General features: G+C 43.7%; 1 protein-coding gene across 5 annotated transcripts in view; it reads left to right on the forward strand.

The window, feature by feature from the left end:
- The window catches only part of KLHL32 (kelch like family member 32), a 104,845-nt gene that overhangs the window by 19,380 nt on the left and 61,942 nt on the right, over positions 1 to 23,523 (forward strand). For all 5 annotated transcript variants that reach the window (XM_070733252.1, XM_070733253.1, XM_070733247.1 and 2 more), the window contains exons 3-4: positions 286 to 466; positions 9,823 to 9,930. In XM_070733252.1, the coding sequence (XP_070589353.1) occupies positions 286 to 466; positions 9,823 to 9,930 (289 nt within the window). The remainder of the gene's footprint in view (positions 1 to 285; positions 467 to 9,822; positions 9,931 to 23,523) is intronic.

Below are 23,523 nucleotides of genomic sequence, written 5' to 3' on the forward strand. Positions count from 1 at the left end.
AAAACTTGAAGTAGCAGCTGTGATTTCACATGTTGTGTATATAATAATAAAACATTTCCCTACTGCAGGTCCTTGGGAAAGGCTGGATAGGTGGAGAGAAATGTCAAATCCAATCTAAAAATCTGATTGACTGTGCCTCCTGCCATAATATTAAATTGCTGTCAATTTCACTTTACAGGAAATTCTCAGGCACTTTTTTCTTTGATAATTAAAAAATCAGATAATTTAAAGAACATAGGTATATTCTATAGATTTTATTTTGATTTTATTTTTTCTCTTTTGTAGTATTCAAGATATGCTGACTGGTCAGAGACTTTGCCAATCCAGTTCTCACAATGATGCAGTCCTGGCAGCTCTGAACCAGCAAAGAAATGATGGAATACTCTGTGATATAACTTTAATCGCTGAAGAACAGAAATTCCCTGCTCATAAGGCTGTGCTAGCAGCATGCAGTGACTATTTTAGAGTAAGTTAATATGTTTGTATAGTATATGCAGTATAGTAATATTTTTATGTAATTATATTCTAGATTATTATGATAAATGTAAATTCCTTTTTCTTTTAAATTTTGGAAACAATAGTGATAATCCACTCAAACATTTCAGTGTGAATTTTTTTTCCAGACTCAGGGCGGCTCACAACAACAATAATAACAATGTTACAATGGAAAACAAATCTAATGTTAAAAGACAGTTAAAAACACCATCATTTAAAAAACCATGCAACACATGCATACCATACATAAAATGTAAAAGCCTGGGGGAGGTGTCTCAGTTCCCCCATGCCTGGCGATACAGATGGGTCTTAAGTAATTTGCGAAAGACAAGGAGGGTGGGGGCAGTTCTAATCTCTGGGAGGAGTTGATTCCACAGGGCCAGGGCCACCACAGAGAAGGCTCTTCCCCGGGGGCCCACCAAACAGCATTGTTTAGTCGACGGGACTGGGAGAAGGCCAACTCTGTGGGACCGCTGGGATTCGTGCGGTAGAAGGCGGTTCCGGAGGTATTCTGGTCCGATGCCATGTATGGCTTTAAAGGTCATTACCAACACTTTGAATTGTGACCGGAAACTGATCTGCAGCCAGTGCAGGCCACGGAGTGCTGGAGAAACGTGGGCAAATCTGGGAAGCCCCATGATAGTTCTCGCGGCTGCATGCTACACGATCTGAAGTTTCCGAACACTTTTCAAAGGTAGCCCCATGTAGAGAGTGTTGCAGTAGTCGAACCTCGAGGTGATGAGGGCATGAGCGACTGTGAGCAGTGACTCCCTGTCAATGCTTGATAACCGGCATGCATTTATAACAGTTGTAGTGTCCCATTGTTACATGTGTCATTTGTGCCCTTCCAAAGGCCTTCTGACAAACGTGGTTAATTACCATGGTGATTTGCTTAATGATTATGGCAAAAAGGTAATAAAACCAAGTATAACTCCTGTAATAACTATCTTGTTTAGTGTCTGTAGTTCCTGTCCCAATTGAGGTTGTAAGCAATGTTCCCTCTAATTTTTTTCCAATGTGGGCGGAAAAGTATAGTGTCTGAGCGGCAGTCCATTCGGGACTGGGCGGCATAGAAGTCAAAATGAATGAATGAATGAATGAATGAATGAATGAATGAATAAACAAATAAATTTTCATGCCTGAGCGCCTGATTTATTTTCACAGATGTCACCCAAGACAACTTATTGCGTAATTATTTGGGGCTTGGTGCTGGGGCAGAATAAGGTCCTCTCCCACTATGTTATTCTGTTATTTTATATTTCAATTAATATCATTATCCTGTTATAAATCCAGATATGCCGTCATGCCTACTCCTCCTCCTTATACATTCTTCTTAAAAGAAACAAAAAACCTTATACAAATTTTTCCTAAATAGGGGGAAAAAAAACCCTTCTTTTTATTAAAAGAAATTAATAATAAAACAAAACCAAAATCTATTACTATTAAAACTAAAATAACCAGCAAAACCAAAAATTCAACTATTAATAAATCCATGCTTTAAAATCTTCATTTCTTAAATATTTATCATAGTATTATAGTAATCCAATAATACTATGAAAATCTATCTGAACACCAATGCATCAATTAATATATTTCCGTATTTACTTTTCTATAATTTCATTCAATATTTTCAAGCTGAATTAATTTTCAGGCACTTAGCATTTACTGTTATTAACTTCCATCAATCTTTTATATTTCCAAGTATATTTTAAATTCATAATGCAAAGTCATAAAATCATACAGTACATATCATAAACCCCTTACTTATTCTATATATCTTCCATTAATTTTAACTATGTAATTCTATATAGATCTAAAATTCGAATCCAATTTTATAAATTAATACATCCTAATATTAAACAACATCTAAATATATATTTTACTGTCATTATAAGCTACCAAAGGTTTTAACGCAGCTAGCTGAGAGACATGAAAATTAAAATATATTAAGAAATTGGATGATTTATGTTGTTTCACTGATCTCAATCTGCAGTAAAGAAATTTTGGTTTTTAAAAAACCCACCATATTTTGCCTCAGAGAATTTCAAAATAAGATACTGTGTGTCTATAACAGTGACCTCGGAATGGGGCAACTCTATCAATATCAAAATGCCATTTAAATAGTTGAGCTAGTTTCAAACTAGATTTTCATTTTCTTTCTCTCCCTCTCTCCCTTCCTCTTCCTTCCTTCCTTCCTTCCTTCCTTCCTTCCTTCCTTCCTTCCTTCCTTCCTTCCTTCCTTCCTTCCTTCCTTCCTTCTTTCTTTTCCTTTCTCTCTCTCTCTTTTCTCTTTCTTTCTCTCCCTTCCTCCCTTCCCTCCCTCCTCTCCATTTCTCTCTCCCCCTCTTTCTTTCTCCCTCTTCCTTCCTTCCCCCCTCTTTTTTTTTGTCTACCTTTTGCAAAAGCGACCTTCTACATGGGCTCAGGCAGCGGGGCGGTGGGAGAGGAGGCGGTGGAGGTGAGGGGTTTGCAAGAGGTCCCCCTGCACATCCCGCAGCACAAGGCCAGTACGGTGGTCGGGAGGTTGCTGCCGGGGCAGCAGGGGCCCGCTGACATCAAGCCCTGTGCTGGCGAGCAAAGACGGCTGCCCAGGGAAGTGGTGCGTTTGAAAAGCACGCGTTTGAAAAGTGCACCACTTCCCGGTGCCTGGAAGAATATCGGCAGGGGTGGAAGGGGCAGATCAGCTGCCGGGCGTGGAGAAATTGTGCCGGCTCCACCCCATGGCATTTGGTTTTTGCCTGCATGCCTGTGCGCCCGTGCAGGTTAGAAGAAATATTGGTTGTAAGTTAAGGACTTTCTGTATAGTTGAACTAGATTTTTCTGTGCTCATAAATAAATGCAGTTAAATTCTTGGAGATCACTTTCAGGTTAACTGCACAATTGCATCATGCTAGATCTGTGCAATGATAGGGGTTTTTTCACTATTTTCTGTTACTTTTTAGTTACTTTATTGAATTTAAAGTTTGCATATTGTATATACGTGTGTGTATGTATGTGTGCGTATTTATTTCATTATCAGCAAAAATATGTTACATACTTATACATACATACACATGCATACATATATATACACACACACCCTATTTCCCAAAAAATAAGACATCCCCTGATAATAAGCCCAATTGGGCTTTTGAGTGCATGGCAAAAAGGCCAGGTGCTTATTTCAGAGTTCAAAAAAAATATAAGACAGGGTCTTATTTTCGGGGGAACACTAAACACACACTCTCTCTCTCTCTATACATACATACACACACACACACATGTATATATGTATGTATGTATAAGGTGTGTGTGTGTGTGTCTGTAACATATTTTTGCTGATAATGAATCTATAGATCTATTTCGGGCTTATTTGCCTTCATCAGGTAGCCATACCCTTACTGGGATTTGAACCTCAACAAAATATGTGTGTGTGTCTGCATGCGCGCGCGCGTGCGTGTGTATGTATGGATATATATATCTTATTTAATTCAAATATATGTAGTATTTAATTTGAATTAAATAACTAATAAATATTAAGTAATAATCATTAAATGAGTAATACAGTGGTACCTCTACTTACGAACGCCTCTACGTATGAACTTTTCGAGATACGAACTGGGTGTTCACGTATTTTTTGCCTCTTCTCATGAACCATTTTGAACTTACAAACCCTCACTTCTCTCTCGGCTGCTGCTGCTGCAAGCAGCAGCCAAAACAAGTGCTTTTAAGTTTGTAGGCTCTGATGATCTCAAGGGACCTGGAGCCAGGCTTTGCTGGGCAGGGTCTCCACCCCCCCTCATCCCCCATCCCTTCTGCTACCTTCATGGCAAAGCGCGAAGGCGTTGAAGAAGAGCGAGAATGGGGGACGAAGGTAGCAGGAGGTGAGGGGCATTTTGAAGAGTGTTCGGGCACAGAACGTAGCAGGAGGCAAGGGGCATTTTGAAGAGAGATCGGGCACAGAACGTAGCATCGGGCAGGGGGCATTTTGAAGATAAATCGGGCACAGAATGTCGCAGAAGGCAAGGGGCATTTTGAAGACACATTAAGCTCATAAAGAAGAGAAAGCTGTTTGGAAGAGATCATTTTGGGGTGAGGGAAAAGGAAGGCAAGAACACATTGAGCTCATAAAGAGATCATTTGAAGAGAGATTGGGCACAGAACGTAGCAGCAGGCAAGAGATCAGGCGGCTGCAGAGAGCTCCTTGGACTCTCTTCAAAATGCCCCTTGCTTGCTGCTACGTTCTGTGCCTGAACGTCTTCAAAATGCCCCTTGCCTCCTGCTACGTTCTCAGCCCGATCTCTCTTCTAAAGTAACCTCTCCCCTGCCGCTTCCTCCAGTCTCCGCTTTAAAAAAAAAAAAGCCTTAAAGTTTTGGATTCTCCTAATTGGTTTGCACGCATTATTCGCTTTTACATTGATTCCTATGGGATAAATTGCCTCTTCCTACGAACTTTTCTACTTACAAGCCTGGAACACAGAACGAATTAAGTTCGTAAGTAGAGGTACTACTGTGATTTAATGCATTCATGAGCCAGAAAAGAATGTTCTCTGAATGATTTTGAATAAAATGAACAACAGAAGATCAAGTTTGCAGCCTCTTAGGATTTGGAATTTTTTTGAAACGTGAGGTTTGTACTAGAAGGTGTCCCTGGATGTGGGTAATTTACCTTATGGCTAGATAGCAGGATTAATCTTCTATTTTATCCTTTTATGAGCAGACCTGACTTGACCTTGACCTCTTTTAAATCTCAGCCTACACTGCAATTATACTATATGCCAGTAATGGCGAATCTTTTTGGTTCATGTGCCAAAAGGAGGAGGTGTGGGGAAGACGCGTGCACATGTGCCAACACCCATAATTCCATGTGCCCCACCCTGCTCCTGGCATATGATAGCACACCCATTTTCATTCTCCCCTGGCTTCAGAGCCTTTCTAGGAGCCTGGGGAAGGAGAAAATGGGCAATTTCTGGCCTCCAGAGAACCTTCAAGGGGATGGGGAATGCCACTTTCACCTTCCCCAGGCTTCTAGAAAGGTTCTGGAGCTTGGAGAGCAAAAAACAGGCCTTTCCCACCCACTCTGGAGGCTGAAAACATGCCTTTTCCCTATTCCCAGGGGGCCCAGAAGACCCCCCAAAAAGTTAGCCGGCATCCACATGCGCACCAGACTGAGCTCATGTGCCTACCGATATGGCTCAGTGTGCCACTTGTGGCACAGGTACCTATCACCATATATATATGCTCTTCTTGCATTTTGCAGACTGGTTAGCTAGCTTCAATTTTATCAAAATGCAACTGTCTTTTTTTTTTTTTAAAAAAAAATATATTTATTGATTTTTAACAGTTTTTATATCACACAACATAAAACAGTGCATAGTGAATTGTGCCCACCACCCCGACACACACACACACACACATTCCCCACCACCAAATTGGGGGTGTTTCTTGTATAGTCCACTTAACCCAAGAGCAATATATTTGTTTACATATTATAGAGTGATTCCAATTTATTTCTTGTAGCTTGGTCTCGGATTCTGCTCGTCATATATCGTCTTATCTTGTCCCACCGTCCCATCAGCTGTCCCAACTCAGTTTCATTATCCGAATTTATCCTTTTTTCCATAATTTCAAATTGAATATGGTCCACTATGTACCTATACCAATTTTGCATTGTCCATTTTGTCGTATCCTTCCAACCCAAAACTATTACTGCCTGAGCGCTTTCTATTGCTGCTTTTTTTATTTCTCTAAATTCTCCCATCGCATTGCTTTTTACTAGTACTGCCATTTCCTTAGTGATTGTCCATTGTATATTTAGCATTCTATTGATATCCTCTTTCACTTTTTGCCAAAATTCCTGCACTATCGGGCATTCCCAAAACATATGCATAAACACTCCTTTGTCTTCAAAATGCAACTGTCAGACTACATTTGAAAGGGTTTTCTTAATTAGAGGTGAATGGTTACCTATGCTTAATGTGCTTCATTTCTTGTTTCAATTTATTACAGTTACAGACCAGAACAAATAAAAACACTCAATAAATATACAATTAAAATTTCTAGAATAAAATAATAACATGTTGGAGCTCATCTCTGCCCTTCTGGGCCACCCTGAGGAAGATATCAGTGTAGTCTGCTGCCGCCTCTGGGTCTAGCAGTGACAGAGCCCTTACACTGTGGGGCTCAAGGCCATCTATACCATTCTGACTCAGGTTTAAAAGAATCATGAAACAGACACTCCTTGTCCTGAAAAAAAACCCCTTTTTATTTGGTTAATGTGAATTCCTGGCATTCACATCCAGAAAAGTCTAGGCAATAAGCCTATCAAGGTTTAATTGCAAAAAAACAGCTTATCAGTCCTTGGATAGTTGCCAGGACAATCCACTCTGTAAAATGAAATACCTGGGAAGGAGTCTCTGTGAGGCATGACCTCAGATAAGCAAATCTTCACAATAATAAACAAATTAATTGTCTCCTCCAAATACCATTCCCCTTTTGCCCCTATTTATTCCCTATGGGAGGGGCCATTCAGCATCCACTTGTGCCTTTACTTCCGAGTCAATCCCTGTCCCTTAGTTATTCCCTTCTCCTGACAGCTCTGCACATACACACATCTGGAACATACGCCAACTGTTCTTCCACCCCACTTATCTCGGACTCTGAAGGTAACTGATAAATGTCGGACAGCCCTGGCCCCATCTCTGCCTCTGACGCAGAACACCCATCAGAACCTTCCCCAGACTCCAGAACTGGCCCAAGTTCCTCTCCAACCTTCTCACTGTCCACGTCTGCTGCCACCTCCGCTGGCAGCTGGCTGCACACATTCAGTGGAGGGGAGAGGATGCAAAGAAGATTACAGAGGTCAGCTAGGAGAGTAGAACATAGGAGCATCACCATGCTGTGCAGGGCAACTGAAAGGACAAACATTGGGCCAGGAAGATTGATGGGGGGGGGGGGGGAACTGAAGGAGAGGCAGTTCATGCAGGGTAAGAGAATAGAATTGCAGACCCCTGCAGTGGTTGTAAGTATGAGCTAATTTCCATACACCCAAATTTTGATCACATAGATTCTACGATTGTTCTAAGTCAGTGATGGAGAACCTTTTTTTCCTGGGGTGCCAAAAGAGTGTGCGTGTGCGCTATTGTGCATGCGTGAGTGCCCACACCCATAATGCAATGCCTGGGGAGGGCGAAAACAGCTTCCTTCGCCCTCTGGGGGTCCTCCGGAGGCTGGAAACGGTGGCGGGAATGGTGGCCCATCGCTGGGTGAAAGTTATACTAACTCTTGGCAAAATATACAATATTACTTTGGATTAGGGTGTGAAGAAATTGTGCTACGCCAGAGGATTTAAACGATTAATCATTGTGGTGCCAGAAGTAGCATATGTTGCTTTCCTGATATACCACGGCATTATCAATGTTTGCAAAAACACAGCTTGTCCTTCAGTGTAAGGCTTTCACTTATGAGTAGTGTTGTGGGAGTAGTTTTTCCTATGGCTTTTTCACAAGCTGGAACACCTTATGTGCATGAAAAAGCCCTGTGGGTGTAGATTTAAGGCTATGTGCAGACATTGCTTAGATAGGAAAAAAAGAATACTGCTTAGGTAGGAAGGAAATATCAGTTCAGGGGTGAAACTCAGCAGGTTTTGACAGGTTCTGGAGAATTGGCAGTGGAAATTTTGAGTAGTTCAGAGAACCGGCAAATACCACCTCTGGCTGGCCACAGAGTGGGATGGGAATGGAGATTCTGCAATATCCTTTCCTTGGAGTGGGGTGTGAATGGAGATTTTGTAATATCCTTTCCCTGCCACACCTGCCAAGTCACACTCACAGAATCAATAGGGAAAATGTTTGAATTTCACCTCTGATGCAGTTGTACATTTAGGCCTTGTCTGGGCAGCAGAGACCTGTAGTTCATAGAAATTGCTACAATATATTTTTAACTTAACTCCTATTAGTGTCCGGGCACAATTCAAGGTGTTGGTTATTACCTATAAAGCCCTATATGGCTCAAGGCCAAACTATCTATGGGACCGTCCCTTGCCACATACGTCCCAGAGACCAATAAGAGCTCACAGAGTTGGCTTCCTCCGGTCCTGTCAGCTAAGCAATGCATGTTGGCAGGACCATGGGGGAGGGCCTTCTCTGTGGCTGCCCCGGTTCTATGGAACCAACCTCTACCCAATGTCTGTACTTCTCCCACCCTGCTGGCATTTTGTAAGGCCATGAAGACCTGGCTTTGCTAGCAGGACTGGGGGCTATAAATTTACATCCTTGATGGCCAACTCTATGAATGGTGTGCATGTGTATGACTGTGACTGCCTTTTAAAAATAACTTTTTTATGAGGTTTTAGTTTTAGATAATGTTCAACTTCTCTCCCCCCCCCTTAGTATCTATTTATATTGTATGTTTTATTATTGTTGTAAGCCGCCCTGAGTCCTTTGGGATTGGGCGGCATAGAAGTCAAACAAACAAACAAACAAACAAACAAACAAACAAACAAACAAACAAACTTTGTTAAAAGTCCTTTTATTACTTGTATAGAATGAATGAATATGCCACTGTGAGCAGACCTCCGGGTATCTTTTTTTATTTCCTAAATATTAAAGTATAGATTGTCAGGGCGCAGTAAGATTTTTAAGAGTGGTAATTTCTGCTGCCAACACCCATCCCACTACCATGATATATGAGAGGTAGTGCTCCTATGTCTCCTTTCTGGTGATTAAAAGATAAAATTGAAAAACAAAGCCTCTTATTATTATCAATAGTGCAATATTCTGGCCATTTACAGTGAAACCAAATGTCATATTGGGACTGGGGACATTCAGATTCAGCAGATTGAGTATTTTGATTGAAAGTTATCATCTTTCAGCCTACCCTGATTAAGATGGAAGAAGATAGTGAACATTGTTTTAAGCTCCTACAGAAATGGAAAAATATCAGTGCAATAAAACAAAATGTAACTCCAAAATTTGACTCTCTTCAAGGTACAGCATATTGATTAGTAACGTCATTGGGTTAGATCCAGATTGAAGGTAACTGCTCCTTTGGTTTATAAAAGATACCACAAATTGTGCTCTAAGCTTTTCATCATAGTCTGTGCATTTTTCCAGCCTTCCAAAAGACACAGAGGTTTATTGTATAGGAGAAAAGAAAAATTACAGAGATAATCTCTTTGTGTGGCCTTTGCCACATGAACAGAAACCTCTGTGCTATGTGGGAGCCAATCCGTGTTTAACAAAGGCCTTTTTAAAGGAATAGCAAGAGAACAACCACTGCTTTCTGCTACTTAACATAGACATTATGTATAACAGTTTTAATGAATAAATATTTCATTTCTTCCTTTAGGCAATGTTCAGTCTTTGTATGGTTGAAAGTTGTGCAGATGAAGTGAATTTACATGGCATTACAGGAATAGGTTTAAAGCAAGCTCTGGACTTCGCATACACTGGACAGGTATAATATTACAGTCTTAATCAGTCTTTAAAAGTTATATTTATTTATTTATTTATTTATTTATTTTATATAAACCACTTTTACCAAATAACTTCACTCATAATATTGAAGAGATCAATTGGCATAGGGAAACAGTATAGTTCAGGGATTATTGAATTCCTTCTGGTTTTGCTGGTTTGGACTGATTCTATAGAACCGGTAGCAGGAATTTCGCCCCACTCGCCGAACCAGCAGCAATAGCCAGCTGGACATGGCCCTGAAACAGCTCTCTCGCATCTTGTTTTTTGCTTACGTGCACGTGCAGAAGCTGGGATTTTAGCACTGCGCATATGCCTGTGCGATGTGCCTGTGTGGCACGTGAGGAAACAAACCAGTAGCGAGGTCAGCCAGAACCCACTCCTGCTTCAGACCCTTTAATAATAGTTCTCTTCTGGGCCAGATGTGTAGAAAGGATATGTGTATTGTAGAATGGACAACTGGAAAATTCTGATTCACTGCCCAACTGCCTTGTCGATGGGGAAGTACAGTGGTACCTCTACTTAAGAACTTAATTTGTTCTGTGACCAGGTTCTTAAGTAGAAAAGTTTATAAGTAGAAGCAATTTTTTCCATAGGAATCAATGTAAAAGCAAATAATGTGTGCTAACCCATTAGGAAAGAAATAAAAGCTTGGAATTTGGGTGGGAGGAGGAGGAAGAAGAAGAGGAGGACAGTCGCTGCCGAATGAAGGTGAGGTGAGGGGAATCAAAAAAAGAGATATACAGTGATCCCTCGAGTTTCGCGATCTTGATCTTCGCGAAACGCTATATCGCGATTAAAAAAAAAATTTAATAAAAAAAAAAACCACTTCCGGGTTTGGCTTCGGGAGTCAGCTGGGAAGCGGCGTGGCTGTTTTAAAAGGTCGCAGCCGGCCTGGGGGGCTTCCCAGCACCCCCCCGAACCCCCAACCCGGGTTCGGGGGGGTGCTGGGAAGCCCCCCAGGCCGGCTGCGACCTTTTAAAACAGCTGCGCCGCTTCCCAGCTGAGTCCTGAAGCCAAACGGCAAAGGCGAACTTCCGCGTTTGGCTTCAGGACTCAGCTGGGAAGCGGCGCGGCTGTTTTAAAAGGTCGCAGCCAGCCTGGGGGGCTTCCCAGCACCCCCCCGAACCCCCAACCTGGGTCTTCCCGGCCGCCCACGCAAAGGGGAAACCCCGGCTCCTCGCTGATGCCCGCCGCTCGCCCGCCCACCAGCAAGAGGGGGAAGACCCAGGGAAGGTTCCTTCGGCCGCCCAGCAGCTGATCTGCTCGGTAGCACAGCAGCAGCGAGGAGCCAAATCGGGGTTTCCCCTTTGCGTGGGCGGCGGGGAACGCAAACTCCACCATCTATGCATGCGCGGCCATAGAAAAAAGGGCGCGCATGTGCAGATGGTGTTTTTACTTCCGCAACCCTACATCGCGAAAAATCGATTATCGTGAGGGGTCTTGGAACGGAACCCTCGCGATAATAGAGGGATCACTGTAGTGGGTGTCCTGTTCAAATTCTTATCTACAGTGGCTGTGAAGTTTAACATTACTTTTTCCCAGTGGCATATATTTTACAGAATTTATGGAAGGATAAAATTCTAGGAAGTGAAACATATATATATATAATCTGAGCTTCTTGGAGAATGCATGTCATGTAGATTGTGCACAATTGTGATATGATGCGGTATGAACTTTATTAAAATATAAAACTATATTATAGAGAGTCACTTTACATTTTTCAAGCTGTTAGCCAAAAATAGTACAGAATTAACTGAAACAAAATTGAAAAAAAATCTATTAATCCCTCCTTTAAGATTTTTTAAAATCATTGCTTAAATATTTCTCATTTTCTTGAATTGGTTACATTCATTTAAATAGTTTTGTCTAATACTTTTTCATTGATCTCTTGATTTCTTTTTCTTAAAAGCATTCTGTATTCCAAATGTTTAAACCTGCCTTTGAAATGTAAAGCAGCCATTCATGCTTGAATTTAGTTAAGCTTCTATGAATATATGCAGACTTTTCCACCAATACAACAGATTCTATTTTGTGGGTCTTTCTTTCATATATAGTTGCCAAAGTTTCACATGTCTATTGTTGTGCTCCCGTCAGTTTAAATCTTAGTACATTGTGATCTTCTTCTTTTTTTACTATCTTTTTTAGTATAATCTAGTATAATTATGGTTTCAATTCAAATTTTATTTTTAAAATGCAGTGCACACTTAATTGTTCATGAAATGCTGATCCTCCTGTGCAGCAGTTCTCAACCTGTGGGTCGCGACCCCTGCGGGGGTCAAATGACCAAAACACAGGGGTCGCCTAATGCAGTGTTTTTCAACCAGTGGAGACATGATCAGGTGTGCCGTGAAAAAGCAAGGTCTCGCAACTTTTTGCTGAGGGCGTGAAGAGCAAAAAGTTGCGAGACCAGAAGCTGAGCTTCCTCCTTCGCGCTTTCCAAGTTTTCTGGCAGCTGCAGTGCCCCGCCTGGCTGGAGCTTCCCTGGCGGTGGTGGGCCAGTGGCAGGTGAGCTTTGGGGCCTGGTGGGAGGGTGCCGGCAGCAGCGGCACTGGGCAGTAGCCACGGGGCAGCGGCAGGGCAGTCGTCGGCAAGTGGGAGTTCCAGGGCACTGCAAGCTTTATAGAGAAAGGCAGAGAGAGGGCAAGGCGAGAGCGTGTGTGTGTTTGTGTATGTGTCCTGTGAGGGGAAAACGCGGTCATTCCCGTTGCTCGGCTGACGGCGCTGGCAAAACCAGAGCTCTTGCCTCGCCCTTTCTCTGCATTTCTCTTTAAGGCTCGCCCTCCCAAAGACTCCCCTGAAGGCGGGAGATTGAGGTGGGGGCTGATGGATCCGCACCTCCTCCCATCGGATGGTCAGGGCCAGCTGAGATAGCTTCCCTCCGAGAGAGGCGGCACCTGACCGGCCCCTGCCACAGCCCTTCTGAATGCTCTCGGGCCTGCCCGCCTCAGCATAAGCCGAGCCGGGCGAGCATTCCCTTTCTTTTCTGCATGACCCGAATACTGTGGGGAGGGTCTTGGAGAGCCCGCTGCAGCGGAGAAGGGCCTTCTGGACTGTTCTGCTGCTGTACCTACCGTCGCTGCCACCTCTGCTGCAGCAACAAAGGACTTCTGCCCCCGGCCGAAGAAGGGTTAGGTTAGGTTAGGTTTATTGGATTTATATGCCACCCCTCTCCGCAAACTCGGGGCGGCTCACAACAATAATAAAAAACAGTACAGTACATAATACCAAATCCAATGCCCACCCATCTAGTTACAATTTAAATTAATAATCTCATAAAAACAGTATATATAAAAAACAGGCACACAGTCAATCAATCAACAAAACAACATGGGCAAGGGGGAGGTGTTTTAGTTCCCCCATGCCTGACGGCAAAGGTGGGACTTAAGGAATTTATGAAAGGCAGGGAGGGTGGGGGCAATCCTAATCTCAGGGGGGAGCTGGTTCCAGAGGGTCGCCCCCCCCACAGAGAAGGCTCTTCCCCTGGGTCCCGCCAGATGACATTGTTTAGTCGACGGGACCCGGAGAAGGCCAACTCTGTGGGACCTAACCGGTCGCTGGGATTCGTGCGGCAGGAGGTGGTCCCGAAGATATTCTGGTCCGGTGCCATGAAGGGCTTTATAGGTCATAACCAACACTTTGAATTGTGACCGGAAACTGATCGGCAGCCAATGCAGACTGCGGAGTGTTGGAGTGATATGGGCATACTTGGAGAAACCCATAATTGCTCTCGCAGCTGCATTCTGCACGATCTGAAGTTTCTGAACACTTTTCAAAGGTAGCCCCATGTAGAGAGCGTTACAGTAGTCGAGCCTCGAGGTGATGAGGGCATGAGTGACTGTGAGCAATGACTCCCGGTCCAAATAGGGCCGCAACTGGCGCACCAGGCGAACCTGGGCAAATGCCCCCCTCGCCACAGCTGAAAGGTGTTTTTCTAATGTGAGCTGTGGATCGAGGAGGACGCCCAAGTTGCAGACCCTCTCTGAGGGGGTCAATAATTCCCCCCCCCAGGGTAATGGACGGACAGATAGAATTGTCCTTGGGAGGCAAAACCCACAGCCACTCCGTCTTGTCTGGGTTGAGTTTAAGTTTGTTGACACCCATCCAGGCCCCAACAGCCTCCAGGCACCGGCACATCACTTCCACTGCTTCGTTGACTGGACATGGGGTGGAGATGTACAACTGGGTATCATCGGCATATTGATGATACCTCACCCCATGCCCTTGGATGATCTCACCCAGCGGTTTCATGTAGATATTAAATAGCAGGGCGGAAAGGACCGACCCCTGAGGCACCCCACAAGGGAGAAACCTCGGGGTCGACCTCTGACCCCCCACTAACACTGACTGCGACCGACCGGAGAGGTAGAAGGAGAACCACTGAAGAACAGTGCCTCCCACTCCCAACCCCTCCAGCCGGCGCAGAAGGATACCATGGTCGATGGTATCGAAAGCCGCTGAGAGGTCAAGGAGCACCAGGACAGAGGACAAGCCCCTGTCCCGGGCCCGCCAGAGATCATCCATCAACGCGACCAAAGCAGTTTCCGTGCTGTAGCCGGGCCTGAATCCAGACTGCTGAGGACCTAGATAATCGGCTTCATCCAAGGACCGCTGGAGTTGAAGTGCCACCACCTTCTCGACAACCTTCCCCATGAAGGGAAGGTTGGAGACTGGACAGTAGTTATTAAGCACGGCTGGGTCCAGGGAAGGCTTCTTGAGGAGGGGGCGCACAACCGCCTCCTTATAAAGGGGCGGAAAGGACCCCCTCCCCAAGGAGGCGTTGACAATCTCCTGGACCCAGCTCCGTGTCACCCCTCGACTGGCCGAAACCAGCCAAGAGGGACACGGATCCAGTAAACAGGTGGCAGAACTCACAGCTCCAATGGCCTTGTCCACTTCATCAGGTGTCACCAAGTCAAACTCCTACCAGACAGATGGACAAAGACGTTTAGCCCCAGTCACCTCGACTGACTTATTGTCAGTCGACTCTGTTTCACAATTGGAGTCGAGGTCCGCTCGGATCCGGGCGATTTTATCAGTGAAAAACGTGTTAAAATCCTCGGCACTACTCTGCAAGGGCTCCCCAACTCCCCTCTGATTAAGAAGGGAGCGGGTTACCCTAAACAGAGCGGCCGGGCGGGATTCCGCTGATGCAATCAAGGCGGCATGATGCGCGCATCTTGCCGCCTTGAGCGCCACTTTGTAAGTCTTAACATGAGCTCTTACAAGTGTTCGATCGGATTCGGACTTACTCTTCCTCCATCGCTTCTCCAGACGTCTCTTCTGGCGCTTCAACACCCGGAGCTCCTCGTTGAACCATGGAACTCTACGGGGTCTAGTGCCGCGGAGAGGTCGCAATGGCGCAATCCGGTCAAGAGCCTCCCCTGCAGCCTTGTTCCAGGCCTCAGCAAGAGACTCTGCCAAACTGTGGACAAGTGTATCTGGAATAACCCCAAGCGCCATCTGGAAACCTTCTGGATCCATCAGGCGTCTGGGGCGGAACCTCCTAATTGGTTCCGCCTCCCTGCGGGGAAGGATTGGAGCCAGGAAGTTAAGCCGCAGTAGGAAATGATCTGACCACGACAAAGGCAACACTTCTAAGCCCCTTAATCTCAGATCATTACTCAGTTGCTCAGAGAGGAATATCATATCGGGTGCGTGCCCACCCTCGTGAGTCGGACCCTGAACTACTTGAGTCAGGTCCATGGCTGTCATGGTGGCCATGAACTCCTGTGCCAGTCCAGAGGAACCGCCGAGCGACGGCAGATTGAAGTCCCCCAGGACGATAAGTCCGGGGAACTCCACCGCCAGCCCGGCCACCTCCTCGAGTAGCACAGGCAGGGCTGTTGACACGCAGCTGGGAGGCAGGTACGTGAGTAACAAGCCCACCTGAACCCCTAAGTCCAACTTCACCAGGAGGGACTCGCAACCCGCAACCTCTGGAGCAATGAGCCTACGCAGGCCAAGGCTCTCCCTGGCTATAATAGCCACTCCTCCCCCCCTTCCCTGGGGTCGAGGTTGGTGCCATACCCGAAACCCAGCTGGGCAAATTTCAGAGAGAGGAACTCCTCCCTCCGGGCCCAGCCAGGTTTCGGTCACACAAGCCAGGTCGACCTCCTCATCCAGGATCAGATCCCGGATGAGGAGAGCTTTATTTACCACCGACCTGGCATTGGGTAGCAACAACTTGAGCCCAGGGCCAGAATTACACTCATCACCAGTGCCTTGAGTTAAGCTCATGGAGCCTGAAGAAGGGATCGCTACTAAGCAGCAATCCCTCCTTCCCCTGGAACGGCTAGCTCCACGGCTTCCGCCATACCTGCCTCTCCCCAGCAAGACCGGGATATTTTGACCCTCTGCCACCCCAGAGATAAGTGTCCCCTCCCTCCTGCCCCTCCAGCGTCAGGTGTGCCAAAAATTCCATTCATGTCATATTCATTCATTCCATACATATTATAACCCCCCCCACCCACTCCATTCCCTCTATCACCCCCTCCCATTCATTTTCATTCACAGTATTCCATTCATTCCAATAATTACTAAAATAGTCCCATTCATTCATGCCATCACTACCATCCTCCCATCCACTTAAAAATCCCCACAATAATTTAATTAAAAAGAGTTAATATAAAACTAACAGTTCATATTATTAAAATATTAATTATTAAAAATATAGATAAATATAAGTAATAAAAATAAAAATATAGGTAGAAGATATTTCAACTGGTGAGTTAATTAATCAATTGAGCCAAGTTCATATAGATATCATCCAGTCTAAAAAGGTGAGTCCAAGGGATGTATGATGTTATTAGTAGGACAAACAGTCCTGAGTATAAACTCTGTCCTCTGTCCTCCCAGGTTTTCTCTTTGCCACTGTCATTGTTATCAGCTTTCTCACCTCCACGACACCCCCGGTCTCTCATGGGTCGCCCCAAATGTCTACCAGTACCTCTGCTGTTATTTGAGAGGTATCTCTGTATCTCCTGGTCTTTAGTTATAGCATCCAGCAGCCACAAGGTTTTCATACTGTCAATTTCAATCTGGCAGTTTCTTTCTCACAATCTCCTTGTTCACTATAATGGCAGGCCCTCCTTCTTCCAGGCACTCCAGCACCGAGTATGTCCACCGCAAAGCCCTCCGACGTCGAGCGTGCCCACCATGTAACCACTCGGTGTCCAGCGTCTATCCGGTAGATCCCGTTGTTTTTGGGAACGTCCTGCTGTTGTGGGGGACGTTTTCCTCCATCTACTTTCCTCCTCGGCCCGTGCACAGTCCGCCCAGCATGTTTGCCCTGAACATTCTCACGCTCGCTCGCTCCTTCTCAGTCCCTCTCCACCTCTCCTTTTCCACCTCTGTCCGTGTCGGTATGAGTCAATGCTGGGCGGCAACCCCCACTCTTCTTATCTCTGCCAGCCCCCGGGTTGAGCCTCAATGTGATTGCAACAATACAGCTCACCCCACTGCAGAATGCTCTTAAAAAGTGTGGATTCAGGGCAGAATCAAGCCAGCTCGGTCACGATTGCCATTTTCCAAGCCCCAGCTGATCAGGGCTCCCAGCTTTATCACAGCAGGAAATAAAGAGAAAAGCACTGCCGAGACACAAGGTAACACGATCCTCCGAAACGGGGGAGTCTAATCCTTCTGAACTATCTGTTGTTTTTCAAAATTAACTGAAAAATTTCCCTATATTTGATCTTAATGCCGTAGTCCAGCGGAGCAGCAGTCTCTTCCCTCCCTCCTGCTACTCAACCGGAACCGGATATAGAAACTCAGGGGTTTGCCCTGACGTCACTGAGCCCTGCTTGCTGCAGCTGGTGCAGTCCTGGCAAATGTGGCCCATTGTCTCCTTTTCCCTGTCCTTTCCTAGGGACCGCGTGGGGCAAAAATCGGCCTGTATCGGCAGGAGACAGCCTGGTGCCATCCCGCTGTCTCCAGGCTCGCATTTCCTGATGCCGAGACGGGAGGAGAACATGGCTCCTGGCACCCAGGATGAGGCTTCTTTGCCTAGAAATCCCAGCACTCAGGCTTAGGGGAAGGAAGATGCTTGCGTCTCTCCCAGGAAAGGCTATATTATTCATTGTTAGTTAGACAAAGTGACGTTTCCCACTGTATTTAAGTCATCACACAGAAATGAGAGAGACCTGGAGGGAGAGAATGAGAGAGAGGGGGAAAGGGGGAAAAGAGAGGGAGAGAGAAGTGAAGAAAAAGAAAGAAAAGGGAAAGAGAGGGAGGGAAAGAGAGAGATAGCAAGAGAGAGAGAGAGAGAGGGCAAGAGAGACACAGAGAGAGAGAGCAAGAGAGAGAGAGAGAAAGAAAGAGAAAAAAGCAAGAGAGAGAAAGAAAGCAAGAGAGAGAAAGTGTGTGTGAGAGGGAAAGAAAGCAAGAGAGATAGCAAGAGAGAGAGAGAGAAAGAGGGGGAGAGAGAAAGAAAGCAAGAGAAAGAGAGAGAAAGAAAGCAAGAGAGAGAGAGGAGAGGAAGGGAGAGGGAGAGAGAGAAATGAGAGCAAAAAGGGGAGAAAAAAGAAATGAGAAAATGATTGAGGCAGAGAATGAGAGGAAAGAAAGAGAGAAAAAAAGAGAGAGAGAAGTGACTCTTGATTTAAAGCATATGATAAAAAGCACCCAAAGAATAAGAGAGAACCCCCCCCCAGCCCTCACCTGTTTTTGGAAAGAATAAGAGAGAAACTCCCCCAGCTCTCACCTGTTTTTGGAAATGGTTCAAGAGTTTTTGTGATTAATCACTAATTATGTTGGATTTGTAGCAATGCAAATAGATAATCCAAATCAGATATTTACATTTTGAATCATAATTGTAGCAAAATTACAGTTTTGAAGTACTGTAGCCACCAAACCTATTTTTTGGATTGGGGTCACTGCAACATGAGGAACTGTATTGCTTGGTCACCGCATTAGAAAGGTTGAGAACCACTGCTCCTGTGTCTTGCTGATAGGCATCTGGTGACCTGTGCATTGTGCTGCGTTTGAAATATTTAATTAAACTTATTTAAATATTTAATTAAGATTACTCACTTTAAGACATATTTCACACAAACCCCTGTATTATTCTTTTACTTACTTACTTGCATATTTTGGATATTAGGAAAGTAAAACATTTCTTTCCTGGAGAAGATAGATATCTTGAGCCCCCTAGTGAAAATGTTGGGTGTTGCAGGGATTTAGTTTTAAAAATGGGAATTGAAAGTTATCTGGTGAAGATTAATTCTTCCTGTTCATTAAAAGCTGGATTTGTGATTCATGGGAATTTATGGCAGCTTCATAGGAATTTATGGCAGCTTCATAGGAAAATCACTCTGTTGAGAAAGAATTATAGTGTTCATATGTAGCGCTAAGGTGGGTAATATTTCAAAATCACTATGTGATTTTTGTTGTTTGATTAACCTTTATTTAACCTTTTTGTCAGCCTGGTTTTCCAACTTTGTTTCAGAAGCTTGCAGCTAATAATGTAATTTTCAGGAGGTACCTGGGAATATAGAAAACTGATATAGACCCAACTTAATCTATCAAATGTAGTCACACTACAAAAATATTTTCTTGTGCTGATGTTCACTTTAAAATTATTTGGGAATTGTGTGCCCTAACCTTGTCCCTTAAAATCAAAAGATATTTATGGCATGTATGAATTTTTATTAATTAAAGCTGGTGTAGTGGCTCCAGTTGCTCTTAACTGTGATAATAAATTGGCCATACCTAATAAATTGGCCATACTTAATAAACTCTGAATTGCTGTTTTGCCTTGTTAAGTCTCAGAAACTTTTTTCAGTAGCATATTTTGAATAATGCTGTTAGACTCCTTTTTGGTACAATCCAGAGGCCTTATAATTACTTTTTAAAGTCTATATTTTCCTATGTATGTTATTGCTCCCATCTTACAATTAGTGTATTTTTACTTGGAAAAGGCTTTTCTAAATAGACTTTTATTAAATCCTATGCTGTCTTGAATTTGCTCTTCCTTATATTGCAGTATTGCTTTGGCCTTGGTGAAAGATTTGTCAGAAAGATGACAGATACTGTAACTTTGAATTGTATGGTTTGATTTGATTTAATACAGGTTTCTGTGTGCCTATGAGTGCCTTAACTTAGAAAACCATCTTTGTGATCCTAGAAATATATAAGATGTTGTACTTCCCTTTTCCTTTTGTTATGAAGAGAAACATTACTTTGTAATACCAGCTAAGCAAACCCAGTTGGGATATCTGAAATTGTATGTCTGCAGTTTTGTAAAAATGACATCTAGAAATGTCACTTTGTGGACTTCCATGAAAAGTATGGGGAACTGAAGATAGCCTCGACAAAGACCAAAGTACCAGGGAGTAATGGATAGGAGATAAGGAGTAGATGGGAAATTGCCTACATACGCTCTGGATGGTGGAGACCGCAGGACAACAGTTTTCCATTAATTTAAGCACTGAAAGACATAGGGATCAACCAAGTTGCTTGCAGGTGTGGCAGACCCTTTTAAAGAACATTAACATAGCAAACCTCATTTTTAACTACTGTATTTTTCAGTGTATAAGACGCACCGGTATATAAGACACACTGGTGTATAAGATGCACCAGTGTATAAGGCGCACCTAGATTTTAGAGAAGGAAAGCAAGAAAAAAGGTATTCTGAACCAAATGGTGTAGCATTATATTATGTAATAAAATACCAGTGTAGCAGAATACTTTTAAAAACCATGTATACTTTTTAAAACCATGTACACTTTTTACAAACTTCAAACTTGACAGCTTCAAGATTTGTGGACTTCAACTCCCAGAATTCCCCCACCAGTCATGCTATTTTAGGAATGGGAGTTGAAGTCCATAAGCTTTAATCTTGCCAGGTTTGAAGACCCTTGCATTCCTTAACCCCTAACTCAGGGGTCTTCAAACTTGATAGAGTTAAGTCTTCAACTCCCAGAATTCCTCCACCAGTCATACTATTTTAGGAATGGGAGTTGAAGTCCACAATCCTTAATCTTGCCAGGTTTGAAGACCCTTACACTCCTAACCTCTAACTCAGGGGTCTTCAAAAGAATTCTGGGAGTTGAAATCCACTAGTCTTAAAGCTGTCAGGTTTGAAGACCCCTGAGTTAGAGGTTAAGAGTGCAAGGGTCTTCAAACTTGACAGCTTTAAGACTAGTGGACTTCAACTCCCAGAATTCCACCACCAGTCAGCCTTCTCCTGAGCCAGGATGGAGCCGAGGCCCTCCTGTGGGATGATTAGGGCTGCCCAGCAGGTCTCTGAAGGCCCGCTGGTTGCAGAATGCCGAGGGGATGCCCGACCGCTTCTCCGTAGCTGCCGCCGCGCACTCCACCTCACCTGCCCAGTGGTGGGCATTCCTCCTCACCAGTTCCTATTGTAAAAGATGACTGAGCAGGATCGATTCCTTTCCTGCGCTCCATGCTCTGGGTTTCTTCAATCTCTCTCTTTGGCTGGGCTCCGCCCCACGGCTCCGGTTTCAGCTGCTGCTAAAGGGACCCACAAGATGGAAATGCCGGGGCTACCTGCTGCCTCGGAGGGCGGTGGCCGACAGTGAAGGGCGCTCGGAGGGTGGCTGCCTCAGCTGGGGAGAGGCGGCACCTGACCGGCACCTGCCGTATCCAGTTGTCCGGCTCGGCTAAGGCTGGGGCAGGCAGGTCCGAGGGTGCTCGGAGCAAATCTGCCTCAGCCAAGCTGGGCGAGCATCTGTGGTAGGGGCCAGTCAGATGCCGACTCTCCTCAGCTGAGGCAGCTTCCCCCCAAGTGCCCTTTACTGACCACCGCACCCTTCCAAAGGTGCCCCCGAAGACAGAAGATTGGGGTGGGGGCTGACATTCCCGCTAGACGATCAGGGCTACCCGAATTAGCCGGTCCTGGTGGAGGCAGTGGCAGAGGCAGCAGCGGACGCAGTAGCAACTGCTGAGGTGGCTCCAGTGGCTTTCCTTTGAGGAGCAGCAGCACCTTCAGGACCTGTTCGCGGACCTCCTCAGATTCAGTGGTGGCTTGGGGTGTGGATATGACATTCCCAGTGCTGCTGATCATAAGAAGGGAAGTCACCGGAGCCGCCTCAGCAGTTCCCACCACCGCTGCCTCCCATCCCGCCTTGGCAACATTCAATGTATAAGACGCACCCATTTTTAAAGCACTTTTTTGAAGTAAAAAGGTGCATCTTATACACTGAAAAATAGAGTACTTTTATAAATTGCCTATTTAACTATCTTAAAGCTGTTAGAGACCTTTGGTCTCTGACAAGTCATCAGGTAAGTTTTATCTTCAACTTGGAACAAAAGAAAATTGATTGTAACCTTAAGAATGCAATGACTTTGAGATAAACAGTCAAAAATGAAATATGTTTTTTGATTTAAGAAAGTTATAAGTGGATTAATGGTCCAGATAAATTTGGAATATTGTCTTTTACTATAAGTATTTGGAATTAAGTAAAAACAGTTTCTTATGCGAAACAGGCTTATTTTGGCTATCCTAGCTACTGTAAACCACAACAAATGTAAGTTATTTTGATTTTAGAAGATGAACACTAGAGGGGACTAAAGATTCTAAGAAGAGAAAAAAACTACGAACCTGTTCTTTATGTGAGTTACACTAGAGTTACAAAATGCCAAAAATATTATCAGAAACTTTAAAGGAAAGTTTTAAAGAATGGAGCCAAAAACTAATAACTACAATATTAATACTGTCAGTAACAATGTCTCCTTCTATAGATAGACTGTGTCCAAAATATATTAATGAAGAAATGACAGATGTGAAACAATTTTTTTCTGAAAAGACAATGTACAGAGTGTGGAACTACAAATGACTGTTCAAGAGAATTATTTGGAAAAGGACCCTTTACAATAAAGAAACCGAAATTTTAAAATTAAAAGGGAAATACAAATTAAATGAATGACTTCTGAAGTGTTCTCTTATGGGATCTACAAAAGAGATTGTTCCATCCTTGAAAAAATCTGCAATGGGATAAAGAAGATTAAAGATAAATTAAATCCCATGACAATATTTGATTGAATTAAAGATTAAGACTCTTAGAACTAAAGGGAAGAAGTAAAATTAATTTATTTAATTAAGGTCAAAATAAGACATTTGTTTTGCACAGATGTGGTAATGTTTTGTGAACTTTTTGTTGATACCAGGATTGGAAAATTGATACCTTATGGATCTACTGGTCAATTAATTATTAGCAGATGTTTAATAATTTATTTGTAATATTATATGGGTGAAGAGTTGCTAAATATGTTTATATATGTAAGGAAGGTTAGAAGTCATTCCTTTTGTGTATTTATTTTCTTTTTCTTTTTAAAGTTTATTTATTGATTTTAAAAAGAAAATTTCTCATATATTTTTTTTACAGGTCGTAGTCCGTATCTATTATGGATTAGATATTGGTATTAGATGGTATATTTCTCCATATGTTCTATTAAATTATGTACATTCCAATATAATAATAATAATAATAATAATAATAATAATAATAATAATAATAATATATTAGATTTGTATGCCGCCCCTCTCCAAAGACTCGGGGCAGTTCACAACAAAGCAATAATACAATACATTACAAAACTAATAATAAAATTTAAA

The sequence above is a fragment of the Erythrolamprus reginae genome, chromosome 1 (assembly GCF_031021105.1).
Source record: "Erythrolamprus reginae isolate rEryReg1 chromosome 1, rEryReg1.hap1, whole genome shotgun sequence".
Lineage (NCBI taxonomy): Eukaryota > Metazoa > Chordata > Lepidosauria > Squamata > Dipsadidae > Erythrolamprus > Erythrolamprus reginae.